We start from the raw sequence: 19,776 nt of genomic DNA on the forward strand, positions 1-19,776 counted from the left end.
AGCAGGTGAACATCTGCTTGATGTGGAAAGTCTTCTTGGGGCCTGGGATGGGGGTGAGGGAGGAGGTGTGGGGGCAAGTGTAGCACTTCCTGCGGTTGCAGGGGAAAAGTGCCGGGTGTGGTGGGGTTGTAGTGGAGTGTGGAGCGGACAAGGGAGTCACAGAGAGAGTGGTCCCTCCGGAAAGCAGAGAAGGGTGGGGAACCAGGTTTTGACTGAGCAATTGCCTGGGGAAGTGGGTGGGGGTGGTGAGATTAAAGAACTGGTGTTAAAAGGAATTAGAATCCGAAGGTCAGAGGGAGACAAAAGGATCATTGTTTTGGGTCACCAATCTCCTGACAAAGTGAGGGAAGAGTGAGAAAGGGAAATATCTGAACAAATGTGTTAAAAAGAGCTGTGCTTCAAAGTAGGGTATATTCTAACTGCAGTGCTAGTACCTCCGTAACATTCTGATGGTGCTGGTCTCTGGTGCACAAATGGATGGCATCAAAGTTTAACATCAGTCCGCTCTACTGGCTCCTTTATATCTTCTGCAGTCTGCAAGACTTGGCATTCTGGAACAGATCAAAGATCAGTAAGAGGTTTGCCTGTGAATATCAAGCAGACAAATATAAAGAACCACTTGGTATGTTAACTAGGGTTAAAAAATAACGAAGAACAATTCTCCTGGCATTTCCTTCCTTGTGGTTTCTCCCTGCTCAGCATTGGCTTGAGCTGAAGTACGGTATCTTGGGTACTTGATCAATGCCCTTCCTTCAGATCAGAAATCACATGACACCAGGTTAAAGACCAACAGGTTTACTTGAAATCACAAGTTTTCTGAGAGCCGTTGTTTGGTCAGGTGAAGTCAGCACTCCGAAAGCTTGTGATTTCAAATAAACCTGTTGGACTATACCCTGATGTCGTGTCTTTTCTGACTTTGTCCACCCCAGTCCAACAGCGGCACCACCACATCATGGTTTCCTTCAAGTGTTAGCTTTAGCAGGCTATTCAACTGCAGGAGCATCACAGCAGGTTTGATTGGTCCTGGCACTCACTTTCTAACAGGATTTGTCTGATGTTGATTGGAGCATTATCTGTGGCCTCTGTGTAGGTGAAAATTAACCTGCTTGTGTTTATTTTGATTAAGTGGGAGGCAGAGGCAAGAGAAGCAGAAGGAGAAAAGCAACAAGAGAGGGTGGCTCGGTGGCTCAGTAGTTAGCACTGCTGTCTGACAGTGCCAGGGACCTGAGTCCGATTCCATCCTCGAGTAACTGTCTATGTGGAGTTTACACATTCTCCCCGTGCCTGTGTGGATTTCCTTCGGGTGCTGCAGCTTCCTCTGACAGTCAAAAGATGTGCTGGTTAAGTGTCCAGGGTATGTACAGGCTGGGTGATTTAGCCATGGGAAATGCATGGTTATAGGGATAGGGTGGGGGGTGTTAGGTCTTCATGGGATGTTCTTCAAAGGTTGATGCAGACTCAATGGGCCAACTGGCCTACTGCCACACAGTAGGGATTCTTGGAGTGAGAGTGAAGAAGAGGGGAAAACAGAAGTGTAAGGAGATGAAGCCAATGAAAGAGAGAAGGTTTTCTAACCAGAGAAAACTGCAGGACAAACGCAGAGCTGGATGATTGCTTAGTCCATGAGCAGAGTGGATTCAGGGATAATGATCAGAAACCAAGGAGTTAAACTTCTGTTGAGGATTTTCTTGACTCTTCCAAATAATTTGAGTGAAATGGACTCACAGAAAAGCCCCAGAAAAGTGACAAACTTCATTTGCATTGTTTTATCTTTCTAAGTTTCTGCAAAGCTTAGGGATCACTGCTCTGGAAGCAAATTGGAAGTTTCCTTTCAGACAGAGAGAAGAGGCTTGCTAAGAAATGGAGAGAGAGAAAGACAAGAGCAAAGACTGACAGCTAGCTCCCGGGATCTCGGGGTTAGAGGAACGGAAGGAAAGGTGAGCTTGAAATTTCTGAAGAAGCGTGTGTGGCCTGGGAGGTGAATTTCCCATAAAGTTGTTATTTGTTAAAGACAAAGTATTCAGAGGAAGGAAAAGATAAGATCACATTATAAGCTGTGAATGATCTGTCCTGATAGCAAAACTTATCCGAAACACAAGTAAAATCCAAACTTCTTCATTTTCTGTCATCGTGAATCTGATATCTGAAAACTGGATGTAATTTGCCCCCTGCTGAACACATTTAGATAACAGCTCATATTGAAGAGCAGACGTCAGCATTGGGTGGCACCAACTGGGTGGAGCTTAATTCATTTCTGTGTTCCTGCTGACCGAGTGAGTGGAGCCTTTTAATTAACTTTCACCCAAACAAGGGCAAAGCACAGAATTACAAACCAGAAATGCTGAAAAGAGATGATATCCTCAGGATTAGTCCCCTTGACAGACTTTAATCCAATTTAGTCCATTTTCTCCATCAAACATCACCTCTCTGACTGATCCATGATCACTCACTGTTCTGTTTCACCTGTTGGCAGCTCCCCCCACAGTCAAAACCAACATCATCCAGATCTCACTATTCCACAATTTTAGAACATAGAAAAGTACTGCACAGTGCAGGCCCTTCGGTCCACGATGTTGTGCTGTGGAATAATCCTAATCCAAAAATGACATAACCTAATCTACATTCCCCTCAATTCACTGCTGTCCATGTGCAAGTCCAACAGTCGCTTAAATGTCACTAATGACTCCACTTCCACGACTACCACTGGTAAACTATTCCATGCGCTCACAACTCTCTGGGTGAAGAACCTCCCTCTGACGTCTCCTCTATACCTTCCTCCTAACACCTTAAAACTATGACCCCTCGTGGCAGTCAATCCTGCCCTGGGGAAAAGTCCCTGGCTATCGACTCTATCCATGTCTCCCATTACCTTGTACACCTCGATCAGGTCACCTCTCTTCCTCCTTCTCTCCAGAGAGAAAAGTCCAAGCTCAGTCAACCTCTCCTCATAAGACAAGCCCTCCAGTCCAGGCAGCATCCTGGTAAAACTCCTGTGCACCCTCTCCAAAGCCTCCACCTCTTTCCTATAATAGGGCGACCAGAACTGGACACAATATTCCAAGTGTGGTCTCACCAGGGTTTTGTAGAGCTGCAGCATAACCTCGCGGCTCTTAAACTCGACGCCCCTGTTAATGAAAGCCAAAACACCATATGCTTTCTTAACAACCTTATCCACCTGGGTGGCAACTTTGAGGGAGCTATGCACTTGAACACCAAGATCCCGCTGTTCCTTCACACTGCCGAGAATCCTGCCTTTAATCCTATATTCAGCATTTAAGTTCGACCTTCCAAAATGCATCACTTTGCATTTATCCAGGTTGAACTCCATCAGCCATTTCTCAGCCCAGCTCTGCATCCTGTCAATGTCTCACTGAAGCCTGCAATAGCCCTCGATACTATCAACGGCACCTCCAACCTTTGTGTCATCAGCAAACATACTAACCCACCCCTCCACCTCCTCATCCAAGTCATTTATCAAAACTACAAAGAGCAGAGGCCCAAGAACAGAGCCCTGTGGGACACCACTCAGCACTGACCTCCAGGCAGAATACTTACCATCTACAATCACTCTCTGCCTCCTGTCAGCCAACCAATTCTGAATCCAGACAGCCAAATCACCCCATACCTCCTGACTTTATGTATGAGCCTGCCATGGGGAACCTTATCAAATGCCTTGCTGAAGTCCATGTACACCATATCCACTGATCAACCCTCGTCAACCTGTCTCGTGACTTCCTCAAAGAACTCAATAAGATTTGTAAGGCATGACCTGCCCCTCACAAAGCCATGCTGACTCCCTTTAATCACGCTATGCTTTTCCAAATAGTCATAAATCCTGTCCCTCAGAATTCTTTCCAAAACCTTGCTGACCACAAACGTAAGACTGACTGGTCTGTAATTTCCAGGGATTTTCCTATTCCCTTTCTTGAAAAGAGGAACAACATTTGCCTCCCTCCAACCTTCTGGTACAACTCCCGTGGAGAGTGAGGAAGCAAAGATCTTTGCCAGCGGGTTAGCAACCTCCTTTCTCGCTTCCCAGAGCAACCTAGGATAAATCTGGTCTGGCCCTGGGGACTTATCAATCTTAATGTTTGCCAATTTTCCTTCCCAGATCCTATCTTCCAGTGTGTGTGAACACAAGTATATCCGAAACTGAAGCCAGTGTCGCTCCTCACAATCAGCCTGTGCTCACACAACTTTGTCAGATCTTTATCCTACTCAACTTGGAGTTCTCATCTGTTCCCATACCTCTATGACCCGAGCCTATCCCTATAATCTCCTCCAGCCTCATTACTTCACTTTCTGCGCTCTGCCTCTGGTGAGTCTGATTTCCTTCATGTCAATATGTGCCTTCAGTTGCCTTGACATTAAACTCTGGAAAGTGCTCCATAAATCTCTCCACCTCTCCCTTTCCTCATTTTAGACCTTCCTTAAAATCCATGTTTTGAGCAAATTATTTGTCATTTGTCTCTCAGAGGCAATATCTGCATGTGAAATATCTTTGAATATTTTACATTTCTGCACTGCCCCAAGTCAGAGTAAGTTGTTGTTAGATACGCCCAACATTTTATGTTTTCATTTTTTTTTGGCCTTTCACGGGATGTGAGTTTCTCTGATAGGTTTTGGTCCATCCTAGTTGCCCTGGGACTGATCATCTCTTTAGAGCCATTCGAGGGGGCTGCTAAGAGCCAACCATATTGCTGTCAGTCTGTAGTCACAGACTACAGGACGGGTAAGGGTGGCACATTTCCGTTCCGAAGGGGCATTAGTGAACCAGGTTGGTTGGTACAATAGTCAATAATGGATGCCATCACTGGGGCTAGCTTCCCCATATGGATTTATGGATTTAATTTCCACCAGCTACCCTGGTGGGATTTGAGCACAGATCCTCAGTCTCCGAATTATAGTCCAGTCACAACAACAATCTACTGTGATATCACCATTTTGGACCAAGTGGAGTTTAAACAATTAATGGCTCACAATTTCACTAGAAACTATCCGTTCCCAACTATCTTTCAAGCTCAGCCTCAGATTAATAACTAACTATTAACTATCTCTTAACTAAATATCAGGGCAAGGCAGAAATAGGGAAGAAGGAAGTGGTATAAATAGGATTGGGAATGGCCATGGGATGGGGCTAAGTGATGCAATAGGACATTGGGCAGAGTTGTAAATTACCTCTGCTTCACGTCAATTCATCAGTTCTGATGAAGAGTCATCTAGACTTGAAACATTAGCTTTCTCTCTCCCTGGGTGCTGCCTGGCCTGCTGTGAGTTCCAGCAACTTTTGTTTTCATTGTAAATTAACTCAATGCCCACACTGGTTTCTTGCTTTGTTGTCAACACAGATTTACTAAAAACTTCATCAAAATTCAAGAATTAGTCCCTTTACATCATGAGATCATTATTGCACGAACATCGAAACAACAGAGAAAGGGTTCAGAGAGCAGGACTCTATTAAAGGCTGAAGGTTGTGGTCTGTGATATAACATCATACACTGGCTGTGTCTGGGTCACAGAGGGAGAACTTTCAGCCTTAAGGCAAGGTGAATTTCAACATAATGAAAGAAGCATGTGGTGTATAGGGGATTGGATAGGAATTAGATCAGACTGAGTGATGGAGCAATGGTGAGGGGCTGACATGACCTCTCTTAATCATAGAATATAGAACATAGAACATTACAGCACAGTACAGGCCCTTCAGCCCTTGATGTTGCACCGATCTGTGAAACCCATCTGAAGCCCATCTAACCTGCACTGTTCCATTATCGTCCATATGTTTATCCAATAGCCATTTAAATCCTATTAGGCTACAGAAGATGAGCGAAAATACTTGGTGAGATCCTGATTGGAATGCTGGAACAGTGTTGTCTGGTCAATAAAGAATCCATAGCATCCCTACAGTGTGGAAACAGGCCCTTTGGCCCATCAAGTCAACACTGACTCTCAAATCATCACACCCAGACCTATCTCCCTCTAACCCACCTAATCTACACATCCCTGAACACTACAGGCAATTTAACATGGCCAATCCACCCTAACTGCACAACATTGGACTGTGGGAGGAAACCGGAGAACCCCACACAGACACGGGGAGAATGCGCAAACTCCACACACAGTCACCCGAGGGGGAATTGAACCCAGACCCCTGGTGCTATGAGGCAGCAGTGCTAAATCTTGTAGGAGTTTCATTTATATTCAGCTAAATAAGTAAATCCACATTCATAAAATAGACAAGGGTTACTGTGATCTGACAAAGAGAGAAAGAGAGATTAGTGACTGGAGATGAATTTCCACTCGGCAATTTCCATTCTTATGAATGTCACTGTTGCCTGACCTCTTGGTTAACCATTACCCTCTCAGTACCCACCATTCTTACCTTCCAAGGTTTAGGGATTGGACAGGGCACAGGAGAAATGTTTTCCAAGCTCAATACACCTCATGTTTAACAGTTCTTGCTTTCTGTTGGACATGAATGTAGAGCCACTCTACACTAAAGCTTCAGGGCATCACTGTTCTTGCTCACAATTCTATTGTGGTTTAAATGATCCAAAAGGCAACTTAAAGAACATTGTAAGCAAAGATTATATTTAGCAACATCGTGAGTTCTTTCTGAAAGAAAAAAAATAGGTCAGCTCCTCGGGGTGTGTAAAAAACTGATGGGATTTTTTATTCCATCTCTGATCTTTTCACTCATTCTTGATCCTAATGTTTTTTCACCCCAGTGGCCAATTTTGATGCCTGAGAATGTGAGACAAGTGCTACTCAATGGGGTGGAGAGATGTCATCGCTGTTGAGGTTAAATCAGACCCCTCTGGCGTCCAGGCATTTAAATTACCCAGCAAGAGTCAGTGGACAATGATCAGTAACAGTGCTTCGGACTCTCAACACTGTCTGGATAAAGGACAGCGCCTGAAACCTCTCAAAATTGCACCATGACAAAATGTGTTCATCATCGAAGTACTCGTACACACTAAAGCCTTTTGTGTCTGCTGTTCCATACAAAGAAGCATTCTAATATAGTAAAACAAAGACCTGCAGATGCTGGAAATCTGAAAGAATAAAAATTGTTGGCGGAACTCAGCAGGATCTGCAGAGAGATAAACACAGTTAACGTTTCGAGCCCAGTGATCCTTCTTCAGAAACCAAGCAAGCATTCTTACTTTCTTTCCATGCTCTTTCAGAATTATATTTAGCCACTTAGTTCTCTCTGATACCTGCTCTGGCACTGACATGCCTAGAATTCATACCAAGCTATGCATTTTTTTCCCAACCAAAGCTACAAATAATCCCTACACCACACTGCCCCCCCTCCCCACCCCCACAAAAAAAACACACAACTGGCATCAAATATACAAACATGTGAATTAGGAGGAGCCCATTCAGCCCCTGCCCCACCACTCAATAAAATCCATTTGTGGTTTCAACTCCACTTTCCCAATAATCTTTGACCCCCTTGTCAGTCAGGAATCTAGCTACATCTACCTTAAACGCACCCAATGACCCACGCCCACGGTCTCTGGAGAAGACAGCTTCAAAGACTGTCATCTCTTTGGGAGAAAAAAAGAGTTCTCCTCATCTCCATCTCACATGGAAGGCACCTTCTTTTTAAATTGTCTTCCTTAGTTTTAGTTTCTCCTTCAAGGGGAATACCCTTTCAGCATCCGTCCTGTCAAGTCCCCGCAGGGTGTCAAATATTTCAATAAGAACAACTCTCATTCTTCCAATTCCTGAAGTCATAGTAGGTCCACTTGGACTGCAGTGGTTCAAGAAGACAGCTCAATTGTTGGAAAGACTCATCTGGTTCACTAATGTCGTTTAGGAAAGAAAGCTACCACCCTTACCTGGTGTGGCCTATATGGGATTCCAGATCCACAGCAATGTGGATTAAACTACCCTCCGGGATGGGCAATAAATGCTGGGCCAGCCAGAATAGGTCTCATGTCCCAAGTGAAACAAAACTCTAATAGGGCAGGCCTGACTGGTCCAACATTTCCTTAAGATAACCAAATGGTTCCCATCCTAGATATCACTGAACTGTCTCTAACACATTCAAATATTTCATTAAATAAGGAGATCAAAGATGTACACAGTACTCCAGATATAATCTCACCAATGCTCTGTAATAACTGCAGCAAAACATTCCTTCTTTTATTTTACATTCCCCCTGTAATAAATGACAACATTCTATTTACCTTCCTATTCACTTGCTGGATCTGCCTACTAACTTTATGTGACTCATGCATCAGGACAACCTGCTCCTTCTGCACCTCAGGGGTGTGCAGTCCCTCTCCATTTAAACAAAGTGTTTTTTGTTTCAGTCTTTCCTGCTAAAATGGACAAGTTCACATCATCCCACAATATAGACGATCTATCAAATTTCTACACACTCCTTTTAACTTATCTCATTTTAACTTGTCATCTCCTCAGTTGACTTTTCTACTTAACTTTGTTTCACCAGCAAATGTAAACAACCACACCTTTGGTGCCTTCATTCTATAGAAGTAGAATCTTGGATGAATCTACCATTCTGTGGTGACTCACCTTATTAGTTGTTACAGTTATCTAAGTTAATAAGTTATTGAAGTTAACTTTCTTGCTAGCTCACAGACTGCTGTTCACTTCAACTTTCAAAACTTTCTCTTTGATAAAGAGACCTGTTATTAATATCGAAGTCTGTAAGATTTAGGGAGCTGCGATTGTTTGGATACAAAGTTGTCTAAAGATCAGAATGTGGAGAGTAATTAGAGAACATTTTATTTTCAGAATGGAGCAAAATATTCCTACTTATATTTTCCAAAAGGTCAGTCAAGAACCTATCCATGTCTACCTTAAAAACATTCAGTGACCCACGTCCACCACTCTCTGGGAAAGAGAACTCCAAATACACCCGTTTCTCTGAGGAAAGAAAGTGTTCTCCTTGTCTCCATCTTAAATGGAAGACACCTTTTAAACTGTGTCCCCTAGGGGTCAATATTAGGATTTCAGCTCTTTTTCTGATATTTACTCATGGCCTGGGCTTGCGTGGACTTGGCATAAGCAGGTGAAGTGAGATTTGTAAAAGCAGGAAACAGTGAGGAAGATGGTAACAGGTTTTGTCAGGACGAAGAGAAATGTGTGATATTACACATGACAGGTGAACATTAACATGGGGATTTGTGAAGTGATGCATACTTTAGAAGAAAAAGCAGAAGACACAAGAGAAGCAAAATGATCAGGTTGTAAAATAAGTTCAGGATTAGAGAAACCTGGGCGCTCATATGAGCAGATTTTTGAATCTAGCAGCACAAGTTGATAAAACCTGTCTAAAGTAAAGCATTTGGGATTCTTGTCTTTGTCAGTACAGGTTGTGCAGAAGGAAGGATTTTATGATAAATCTTTCTAAATCACTGAATAAAAACTGGAAGCGCTGTGGATGCTGTAAATCAGAAGCAAAAACAGAAATTGCTGGAAAACTCAGCAGGTCTGGCAGGATCTGTGAAGAGAAATCAGAGTTAACATTCCAGGCTGAGTGACCCTTCCTTAGAACTGAGCTGAGGAAGGGTCACTTGACCTGAAACATTAACTCTGATTTCACTACACAGGAGCTGCCAGACCTGCTGAGTTTTCCGGCAATTTCTGTTTTCATCTATAAATCAGTGATTGGGTTGAAACTAGAGGATAATTGTTAATTCTGAACACCAGGCTTTCAGAATGAGATAAAGGCCTTGGTGAGGCAGCAGGGGAGACTTCCAGGAGTGGTCTTGGGGATGAGAGACTGGCGTAGTTGGGATTGCTCTCTTTAGAGCAGAGAAGGTAAACAGAGAAGGTTTGGTATGGTTTCCAAAATCATGAGTCTTTTTGATACAGTGAACAGGGAGTAAATGTTTCCATTACAGAAGGATCAGTAAGCAGAGGGAACAAATTGAAGTTAATTGGCAAAAGAATGTGAAAGATCAAAGGAACATTGTGAGTTGTTGCAGTCTCAAAAGGACAGTAGATTTGACACACATTCTGAAAGGAATTGACTTTAACACTTAAAAGGAAAAATCAGCAGGGCTATGGTGAAAGCATGGAAATAGATATTGAAATAACTCTTCAGAGGCTGGTATCCCCTCACCAATCAGCTTTTATTTACAAATGTGTAGCCTTTGACAAAAGCACCACCCGAATCTGGCATTCAGGGTCCATTGTCTCTGACATCCATCCTTTTATTTCAACCAGGTCAACATCCCCAATGACGGAGCTCATATTCTGTGAGGCCCAGCTGGCTGGCCTTGTTGCAATCACTGCAGAACTCACTGAATGGACTGGCTGGACTGGGGGGTCTGTTTCTTGGTTGTATGACTCTAAGACAGAGGATGGATCCTTTAAAAGATCAGCATAGGGATCAATAGACTGAATGGCCTCCTTCTACATGCCCTGAGCCTCACATTGCATGGACTGAGTGTCGGAGAAGCTGTCTAGGCTATTGTGTACAGACATAGAGCCTGTCGGTAGTGAGCAGGTTAAACACTTGAGGTGCTATTTATGATGTAAATCAACTTCATGCACAATGAATGCTCCGGGCTCTGACAAATACAATCATGATTCATTCACAAACCTCACGAACTGAAGAGCTTTTTAAGGCTGGTGATTTATGTGGGTAACTAAAATGTACTTTTCTACATGTTTAAATCTCCCACATGAATTCCAATCGTTAAAGTAATTCCAGGAAAGAAATGGGCATGCAAGCAAATCACGAACACTGGAAACGCTAAAACCAGGTCAAAGTTTAATGCTCACTCCTCCGATTAGAGAAAATGGTTTTCAGTGTTGGATTTCAGCCAATCATGACTATAATTCCATTATTTTGTGAACAGCAGAAAGACGGGATGAGGGAGAAATGAGTTCAAGATTATAAGTAATAAAAAGTAAAACTAAAAATATTGGAAGAGAGATTCAAGAAAACAGATTGTTAGAACAAGGCTTATTCCATTTCTAAAGCCTATATCATATTACTAGGCTCCCATATTAAAGTAATAAAACTTGTCCACTTCCTACTCTGGTAGCATTATGACAGTAATAGCAGATAATTTATCAATTTATGGCATGTCTAAGTTGACACGATATTCTCAAGGATGTGTTTTTAAAGACTGCCAGCTGATAGTCTGAGTGTCTCCTAACTGATTTCTATTATTTTAATCTTTGCTTTCATATGTCTTGAGTTAGCCAGCGCAAACCCCTCAGATTCAGGCATCTGGTTCTCATCCAAAAATGTTTCTTTTGAATTTAAACTGAATAAGAGTAGCTGCCTTTTTTATGCAGAGTTTGTAATGTAGGTTCAAAAACAAATGTTGCAGGTTGTGAGTGGTTAACAAACAGCAGCCTGTTTTAAAGCACCTGGATCCCACGTAGAACATAGAACATAGAAAAGTACAGCACAGTACAGGCCCTTCGGCCCACGATGTTGTGCCATGGAATAATCCTAATCCCAAAATAAAATAACCTAACCTACATTCCCCTCAATTCACTGCTGTCCATGTGCATGTCCAGCAGTCGCTTAAATGTCACTAATGACTCCGCTTCCACGACTACCACTGGTAAACTATTCCATGCGCTCACAACTCTCTGGCTGAAGAGCCTCCCTCTGACGTCTCCTCTATACCTTCCTCCTAACACCTCAAAACTATGACCCCTCGTGGCAGTCAATCCTGCCCTGGGGAAAAGTCTCTGGCTATCGACTCTATCCATGCCTCTCATAACGGAACACCCTCACTATAAAGATCCATCTGACAAAATCATCAACTTCAAAAAGAATAAACGTCAAACAGACCCATTACCGGCCACTGGCAGTTAGCATGAAAACACATGTTCAGTGAAACCAAGAACTGCTGAAAACAGTGAACAGAGTACAGCAACTGCTTATAGAGTCATAAAGCTGTACAGCACAGAAAGAAACCCTTCAGTCCAACTCATCCATGCTGACCAGCTATCCTAAATTAATCTAGTCCCATTTGCCAGCATTTAGCCCATATCCCTCTAAGCCCTTCCTATTCATATACCCATCTAGATAACTTATAAATGTTGGAATTAATGAACACTTTTTGCTAGAGGATGAAGAAATTGTAGGGCGGTGAGGGTTGGGGGGCACATTGAACTGTAGCCCAGTTAGGAATGACTGGGAGGAGGTGAGTGTAAGGGTAGGGATGGTAGAATGTAGGTGGGAGAGAAACACCAATACCATTATATGCTCACAGACACACATATGTCCACCCTCTCATACGTACCACAGGGAGGCTGAATAGCATGCAACATGCTGAAATGAAAAATAGAAGGTTAAACGGATGAAGTAAAATGAAAATAATATGATATAAGCGGAATGAAAGAAATTAAAAACATTTCTGAGCAACAGAGACTGAGCTAAGATGGAGCTGAGCATTCTGGTGTGTTTTGGGTGTGATTCAGATTTGCAGCATCCGCAGTATTTGACGCGGCACACATTAATGATTTTGCTGAAAATAAATCTTCCTTCCTCAGTGGTTGTACATATCTTTATGTTTCTGCAGACGTTTTGCTTCTAGAATTTCAGGCAATCTTCAAACATCAAACTTCAAGGTATCAAAAATATATATATCTGTAAAAATTGAGAAGTATCAGACAGTAATTGTGTGGTTCTTCTGACCCCTGAGGTCAGCCTTTCTCTGCAGGTACTTATCGAAGTGCCCCTACTGTGGAGAGGCCATCGTTGATGTGAAACATTGACTATGTCTTTGCTGATATTGTCTGCCCTGTTGAGTATTTCCAGCATTTTTGGTTTATATATAACACCCCAGACTATCTGTGAACAACACTAGAATTATGACAGTTTGTAGAATTTGGCTGTTTTCTTTATACGTAATCTTCAAAGAAATTGGAAATCTGAGGCTTTGTCGATGTGCTACCTGTGTCCTCCCCTTGAATCTCCTTTGGAGGGAATGCCGCTTCTTTCAGCAGCTCAGTCCGAGTTCTCCTTCGCTTGTGAGGAGTTATATCCTCTGTGGGAAAAGATGGGCTCTGAGTGACAGAGACTTTATCATAATCTGTAGTTAAAGCCACTGCCAATGTTCCTTTGGAAGCATCTGGCAACGTCTCCTGGACATGTTCCTCTCGACTTTCCATTAGTTTTGAGGTTGATGGTGGCATGGCCCCATTCTGACTTCCATTGGTCTGTGAGTAGACGTTACTGACCTTAGTCTTGTGTTCCCCAGTGTTATTGTAGACTTTATACCTGATCATAAGGATGATGATGAAGACCAATACAGAGGCCACAATGATGCCACCAATGATGATGATCATAGTCCCACCAAGGAACTGGGTATGCATGGATTGACACTGCGTGTACTCTTTCTCTGTGGTGAACTGTACACAGCCCACAGCTCGTGTTGCAGTCAAAGTGGTAATCCCATCATCATAGACAGCTAGAACGCACAGGTCATAGTCTCGCCCAGCAACTAAGTCTTTCACAATGAACGTTTTGCTAGACGATGGAATCATTCTGTAAAACAATTTAAGATTATATTAGCAAACATGGTCCTGCAATACTCCAGTGTTAGTCAAACACAGCAATTCATATCTAAATTGTTCCAGTTGTATAACAAAATATCTTGACGTATATCACAGGAGGGCTAGATAATGAATTGTGATACTGAGCCACATTAGCAAATGTTAGTGCAACCTACTAAAGGTCTGTTCAAAGAGATAGATTTTAATCAAGGAAGTTAATGAGATTCTATCCTTTATTACATGAAGAATTGGATATACAAATAAGGTGTTATGCTTCAGATATAGACAGGCTTCATGTGACTACAGCTTGGTGTCCTTGTGAAAGAAAGATGTACATTTAAGAGAGGTGATTCGGAGGAGATTTACTGGATTGAAACTGGGAAGGAGTGGGTTGTTTGAGGAAGAAAGCATGGACAGGCTGGGTTTGTTCCCACTGGAGTTTGGAAGAGTTAGGGGGTGATTTGATTGAAGTGTGTCAGACCCTCAATGGTCTGGACATGGTGGATGGTGAAAGAATGTTTCCTGGTGTGGGTCAGTCCAGAACCAGCAGGTCGCTGATTTAAAATGAACAAGGATGAGGGTTTTCTCTTTTCCTCTCAGTGGGCTTTGAGACTTCGGATCTCTTTTCCTCACAAAGCTGTGGAGCAGGGGAGGGAGGGGGTGTCTCCATCAAATATTTTTGAGGCAGAGGAGGATAGATTCTTGACAAAAAGGGAGCTCTAAGGTAATTGGGAGAAGATAGAATTTGAGAATTTGGAAAACACACAGATCAGTCAGCTTATTGAATAGTGGAGCAGGCCTTAATGAGTTGAATGATCTAATCTACTCGTAAGTTGTACGTTTCTAACACATTTAGAAATGAAGAGGGTATAATGTTTGGCCAATTGTATTATTTAATGCCATTATTATGGTTAAGAGATACAAGTGGTAGACATTAGGTGTCTTTGAGCATATATAAAAACAGGATGCAGCTATGACACTGGAGTGGGGGAAGGGAGCTGTAAGACTGAGGAAGATAATAAACTTAAAAGCCCTGTGCACACAGCGTGCTCGCTGCAGCATTACAATGGGAGTGACTAGTACAGTGTGAGGGACAGTACAAAAGGGCAGGAGCATCTGTTAAATGAATTGGAGATGTACCATGAGGGTCCTTAGAAGCTGGTAGATTGGATGTCAATGTTTGTGGGCATGGGAAATGTCTGGCCAGGGCCCATGGAGTGTGCGCAGTGTCCAACATAACGGTCCTTTGGAGCAAATGGTGAGCTAAAGTTGTCAGATACCCACTCTGACCTCCGTGTCTAGAAGCCTTGATGCCTAGTGTATAACAAGCTCAAATCCCCTGCGCTTGGGAGCTCCCCACTGCCTAGCCATAACGTCACCCTCGCTGTGTAGAACATGTAATAGGTTGCTTCTGACATCAAGACAGGCCTCACTGGATTTCTCATCTGGTTCTGCCACAGGCCATTTCACTGAGACCGCCATAAATCATGCTTTCTGTCTCACCAGCTGACTGGTTCTATTAACAGACAAGTGAAGACACTAATTGGATCACAGTTGGAAGACTGCGAATAGTTTTCAACCCCATTGGAGACAGTTCAGAGATTATTCATTCTGATATTATCAGCTATGGAGGGACTGTGTTTTAGGGAGAGGTTAAGTAAGTTGGGTCTGCACTCACTGGAGTTGAGGAGAACGAGAGGCGATCTTATTGAAACATGTAAGACATTTAGGGGCTTGATGGAATAGATGTGGGAAGGGTGTTTCCCAATCTGATAGAGTCTAGGAACAGAGGGCATCATCTCAGAATAAGGGATTGCATATTTAAGACAGAGATGAGGAGGATTTTCTTCCCTCAGAAGGTAGTAAATCACTGAAATTCTTTACTGCAAAAGGCTGTTGAGGCTGGGTCATTAAATATGCTCAAGGTGGAGTGAAACAGATTTTTGATCAGGAAGGGAATCAAGGCTTATGAGGAAAAGACAGGAAAATGGAGTTGAAGACGCCCAGATTAGCCATGACTTGAGAGGTGGAACAGTATCGATCAGCCCAATAGCCTACTTCTCTTACAGCTAATGGTTGTTCCAATGATGTCTAAAGACCTTACTAAACATGCTATCCGCTACAATGCTAAATACAGAGATTGATCGAGTTCAATTCTGGTCTTTCTGCTATAGGAGGGATGTTTTGAAACTTGAAAGGGTTCAGAAAGAATTACTAGCACATTGCCAAGTTGGAGGGTTTGAGCTACAGGGAGAGGCTGAACAGGCTGGGGCTATTTTCCCTGGAGCATTGGAGGCTGAGGGGTGACCTTATAGAAGTTTATGAAATCATGTGGGGCATGGACAGGGTTAGCAGTTAAGGTCTTCTTCCCAGTGTAGGGGAGTCAAAAACTAGAGGGGCATAGGTTTAATGTGAGAGGGGAAAGATTTAAAAAGGGAACTAAGAGGCAACTTTTTCACGCAGTGGGTGGTGCTTGTACAGAACGAGCTGCCAGAGGAAGTGGTGGAGATGGGTACAATTACAACATCTAAAAGGCATCTGGGTGGGTACATGGATAGGAAGGGATTAGAGGGATATGGGCCAAATGCTGGCAAATGGGACTGGATTAATTTAGGATACCTGGTCAGCATGGATGAGCTGGACTGAAGGTTTTGTTTTCATGCTGTATAACTCAATGACCGTGCGTGGACAAGTAACAGAACAATGCTCTATAGCCCATTCGTTACGGTGAATTTTAACTGCACAGATTGTTAAACAAAATCCCATATACAGAGTAACCTTGGGGCATAATTTAAATAAATTCACCACTGCTTTCTGTCCAATCTGCACCCAAAAAACAGCTAATACCCACACCCCAGCGCCAATACACACTAGCTGAGGATTAATGTTGCTCACCACTCTGAACATCCAATTATCCCACTGAAGTCGTTTAATGGGTTATTTAATATTATTTCAATAAAATGTTCAATCAACCTGTAGGAATAGAAAGAAATAAATTGTGGGAAAAAAAGAATTTGGGAGACCATTTGGCCCATCCAGTCTGTATCAGCTAGGAAAGACCTATTCCACTTCGCTTGATTCCAGGGATGAAAGGGCAGTCATATGAGAAGTGATTGAGTAGCTTGGGCTTGTACTCACTGGACTTCAGAGGAATGAGGGGTTCTCTGATTGTGGTGTAAAAAATGCTAAAGAGGATTAATAAGGTGAAACTTGAACACGTGTCCCCCCTTGTGGGACAGTCTTAAACAAGAGGGCATAGATAGAAAGTGAGAGGAGGTTGGTTCAAACCTGAGATAAGGAGAAACCACTTCCCTCAGAGGGTTGTGAATCTGTGGAACTCACTGTCCCAGAGTGCAGTGGAGACAGAGTCAGAGTCAATCAACAGATTCAAGAAAGCATTCGATATGTTTCTAACGAAAAGTGGGATAAAGGGCTATGGGAGGCAGGCAGGAAATTAGAAGTGGGATTAGGATAAGATCAGCCATGATCATATTAAATGATGGAGTAGGCTTGAAGGACTGAATGGCCTACTCCCGCTCCTAATATTTCTGTTCCTGTGCCACAATCTAGTCTACAGATCCATAGGTTATGGCACCTCCAGTGAGTTCATTAGAATCTTCAAACTTAAAGTTCCATTTTGTCACTGATTGTAAAATGGAAAGCAGAGCACAGCTCAGGATAAAACACTGTTGTGGAAGTCTGAATTGGTCAGCAGGAAATGCTGGGCTGGCTTTGAAAAACACTCCCAGAAAGAAGGCAGTCACCGTTTGAACAGAGGAGACAAAGCTGGAGTTCCCTTTTGTTGTCAAACCTCTTCTTGTGTCACACTGTGCATTCCTATGTTGTCTCTTTAGCTGGGTCATACAGTCACACAGCACAGAAACAGACCCTTCAGTCCAAACAGTCCATGCCAAGAATAATCCCAAACTAAACTACTCACACCTGCCTGCTCCTGGCCCATATCCTTCCAAATCTCTCCTGTCCCATGTGTCGGTCTAAATGCCGGTCGTAATTATCCTTGCATCCATCACTTCTTCAGGAAGTTTATTCCACATGCCAACCACCCTCTTCCTTTTACAAATCTCTCTCCTCTCACCTTAAAAATGTAGCTCTGTAGACCTCCCCCATCCTTGGTAAAAGACACCTACAATTAACCCAATCTATAAGCCTCATAATTTTGTAAACTTCTGCAAGGTTATCTCTCAACCTCCTACACCCAGTGGAGAAAGTCCCAGCCTATCTAACCTTTATTTATAACTCAAACATTCCATCCCTGGCAACATCTTGGTCAATCTTCTCTGTAATTAACATTGTCAGGCCCTAAGAGTCTATTACCGTAGTGAGAGATCTCAATTTCACTTGCTGCAGTATCATCTTCTCTTGGAAATGTACCTAGTGGATTAACATGTACTTTTGATATCGCAGTCAGGATAGAGCAGAATGAATGCCTGGAAATATGATTCCGGTTGATGGATGATATAAATATTGTCTCTGTTGATTAGGAGTTTTACTGGAACAGAGTTTGAGAACTTGTTCTATGATTTCAAATCTGTAAACTTGGCAGATGGGATAATGGAAGAGACATAAACATCATATTGTATCTGTGAAGGGTTTGAAATTGGCAGGCAAAGGTTAGAATTCACTGAGTGACCTTACCCTGCCAAGGGAGGTGAGGTGATGGCCCAGTACTATTGTCACTGGACCATTAACCCAGAGATCCAGGTAACTTTCCCCAAGGACCTGGGTTCAAATCCTGCCATGACAGGTGGTAGCAATTGAGTTCAATAAAATTTTGAATCAATAGCCTAATGATGACCATGAATCCATTTTCAGAATATCCCAAAGGTTCACTAATGTCCTTTAGGGAAGGAAATTGATATCCTTTCCTGATCTGGCCTACATGTGATTCCAGAGCCAGGGCAATGTGTGGTTGACTCTGGGCAATTAGGAATGGGCAATAAATTCTGACCTAGCCAGCAACACCCATATCGTGTGACTGAATTTAAAAAAAATTCAGAAACAGCACAATTGTTGTCACTGCAATAGGAGGGTGAAAGGTACTTAATGATCAATTGGTGCAAACGGTTTTGCAACATTAGGCAGAGGGAGGGTGTGTGGTTCATCCTAAAATCTGCCCAAAATACACTGTCTCCCAGTCAGCATTGTGAAATCAGGATTTTGCTGCCTGCCTCACCATTGAAGTATATTGAATGGTGTAGGGATGCTTGTTGGCACAGGCACAGACAGATTAGACACAGCACAGAAAACTGAGTGTTGTCATCATATGCACAAATAATATTAATGATATAATACGTGTTAATGACTGCCAATCGACCTCTCTGCCACTGAAAATGAGCGATTAAGAGTGTTGAGTCCTATTCCTTCAAGTATTAATTATTTTGGAGAGCTTAAAAATGTCAAAATTAAATTGTTAATTTCACAATCCTTCTTGCGAGGTTAAACAGAAGAAGCTGTAATATTATCCAACGTGGTACTGCTATGAATTTACATTGACTTCACCCGGGTCTCTGATTTCACATCTCTAAACATTGTGACATTATCAGCCCACACTTCCACAGAATGTAAAAGCCTGAAAGCACAAAAACCAGCCTCACTAAAGGTTGAAACCGTCTGCTGACCAGCCACAGGAAATTCTGGCCCATTATTCCGCATCTAAAACTCAGTCCAAATTTTCACCTGTGTTCACTGGAGCTTAGAAAAATGAGAAATGATTGTATTGAAGCATACAAAACTCTGAGGGAACTCAACAGGATGAAACTGGTGATTATAGCCCCTCCATGGGCGAGCCTGGAGCTAGGAAATTTAGGTTTAAAAAAAGGGGATCTGCCTTTTGAGAAGGAAATGAGGAACACTTTCTTCCCTTGAAGGGTCATTAGTCTCTAACCCAGTGAGTAGCAGTCATAGAAAATAATCAAGACTGCTAATTTGACCAAAAAAAAGGGCTGTTAGGAAAATGAAGTTGAGGTCACAGTCAGATCAGCCAAGATCTCACTGACTGGCGGGACAGGGAAAGGGGAAGGTGCTGAATGGTTATTTGGGCAGAGATTGACGTGATTGCATTGTTTCAGGACTTGTCATCCAGATGTAATAAAGTGGTTGGCTTTCAGGGTGAAGTCTCTGGGAAGTCGAGGTAGATTTATAGCAGTAGCTGTGCTGTTTGCAGCTCTAGCTCCTCTGAGAGAGCAAGGACTGAGAGTGAAATCATGCAGGCTGATTGTAGTTCAACATTGACAAACTATCATGTCAAAACAC

At 42.7% G+C, this 19,776-nt stretch overlaps 1 protein-coding gene across 3 annotated transcripts in view; it reads right to left on the minus strand.

Annotated features, from left to right (window-relative positions):
- The window catches only part of LOC125447626 (leucine-rich repeat and fibronectin type III domain-containing protein 1-like protein), a 347,709-nt gene that overhangs the window by 17,179 nt on the left and 310,754 nt on the right, over nt 1–19,776 (minus strand). For 2 of the 3 annotated variants that reach the window (XM_048522195.2, XM_048522196.2), the window contains exons 3-4: nt 12,903–13,495; nt 435–551 (exon numbers count right to left, since the gene is read on the minus strand). In XM_048522195.2, the coding sequence (XP_048378152.1) occupies nt 484–551; nt 12,903–13,495 (661 nt within the window). In that variant the 3' untranslated portion in view covers nt 435–483. The remainder of the gene's footprint in view (nt 1–434; nt 552–12,902; nt 13,496–19,776) is intronic. The other variant, XM_048522197.2, reaches the window with a different exon arrangement.

The sequence above is a fragment of the Stegostoma tigrinum genome, chromosome 39, assembly GCF_030684315.1.
Source record: "Stegostoma tigrinum isolate sSteTig4 chromosome 39, sSteTig4.hap1, whole genome shotgun sequence".
Lineage (NCBI taxonomy): Eukaryota > Metazoa > Chordata > Chondrichthyes > Orectolobiformes > Stegostomatidae > Stegostoma > Stegostoma tigrinum.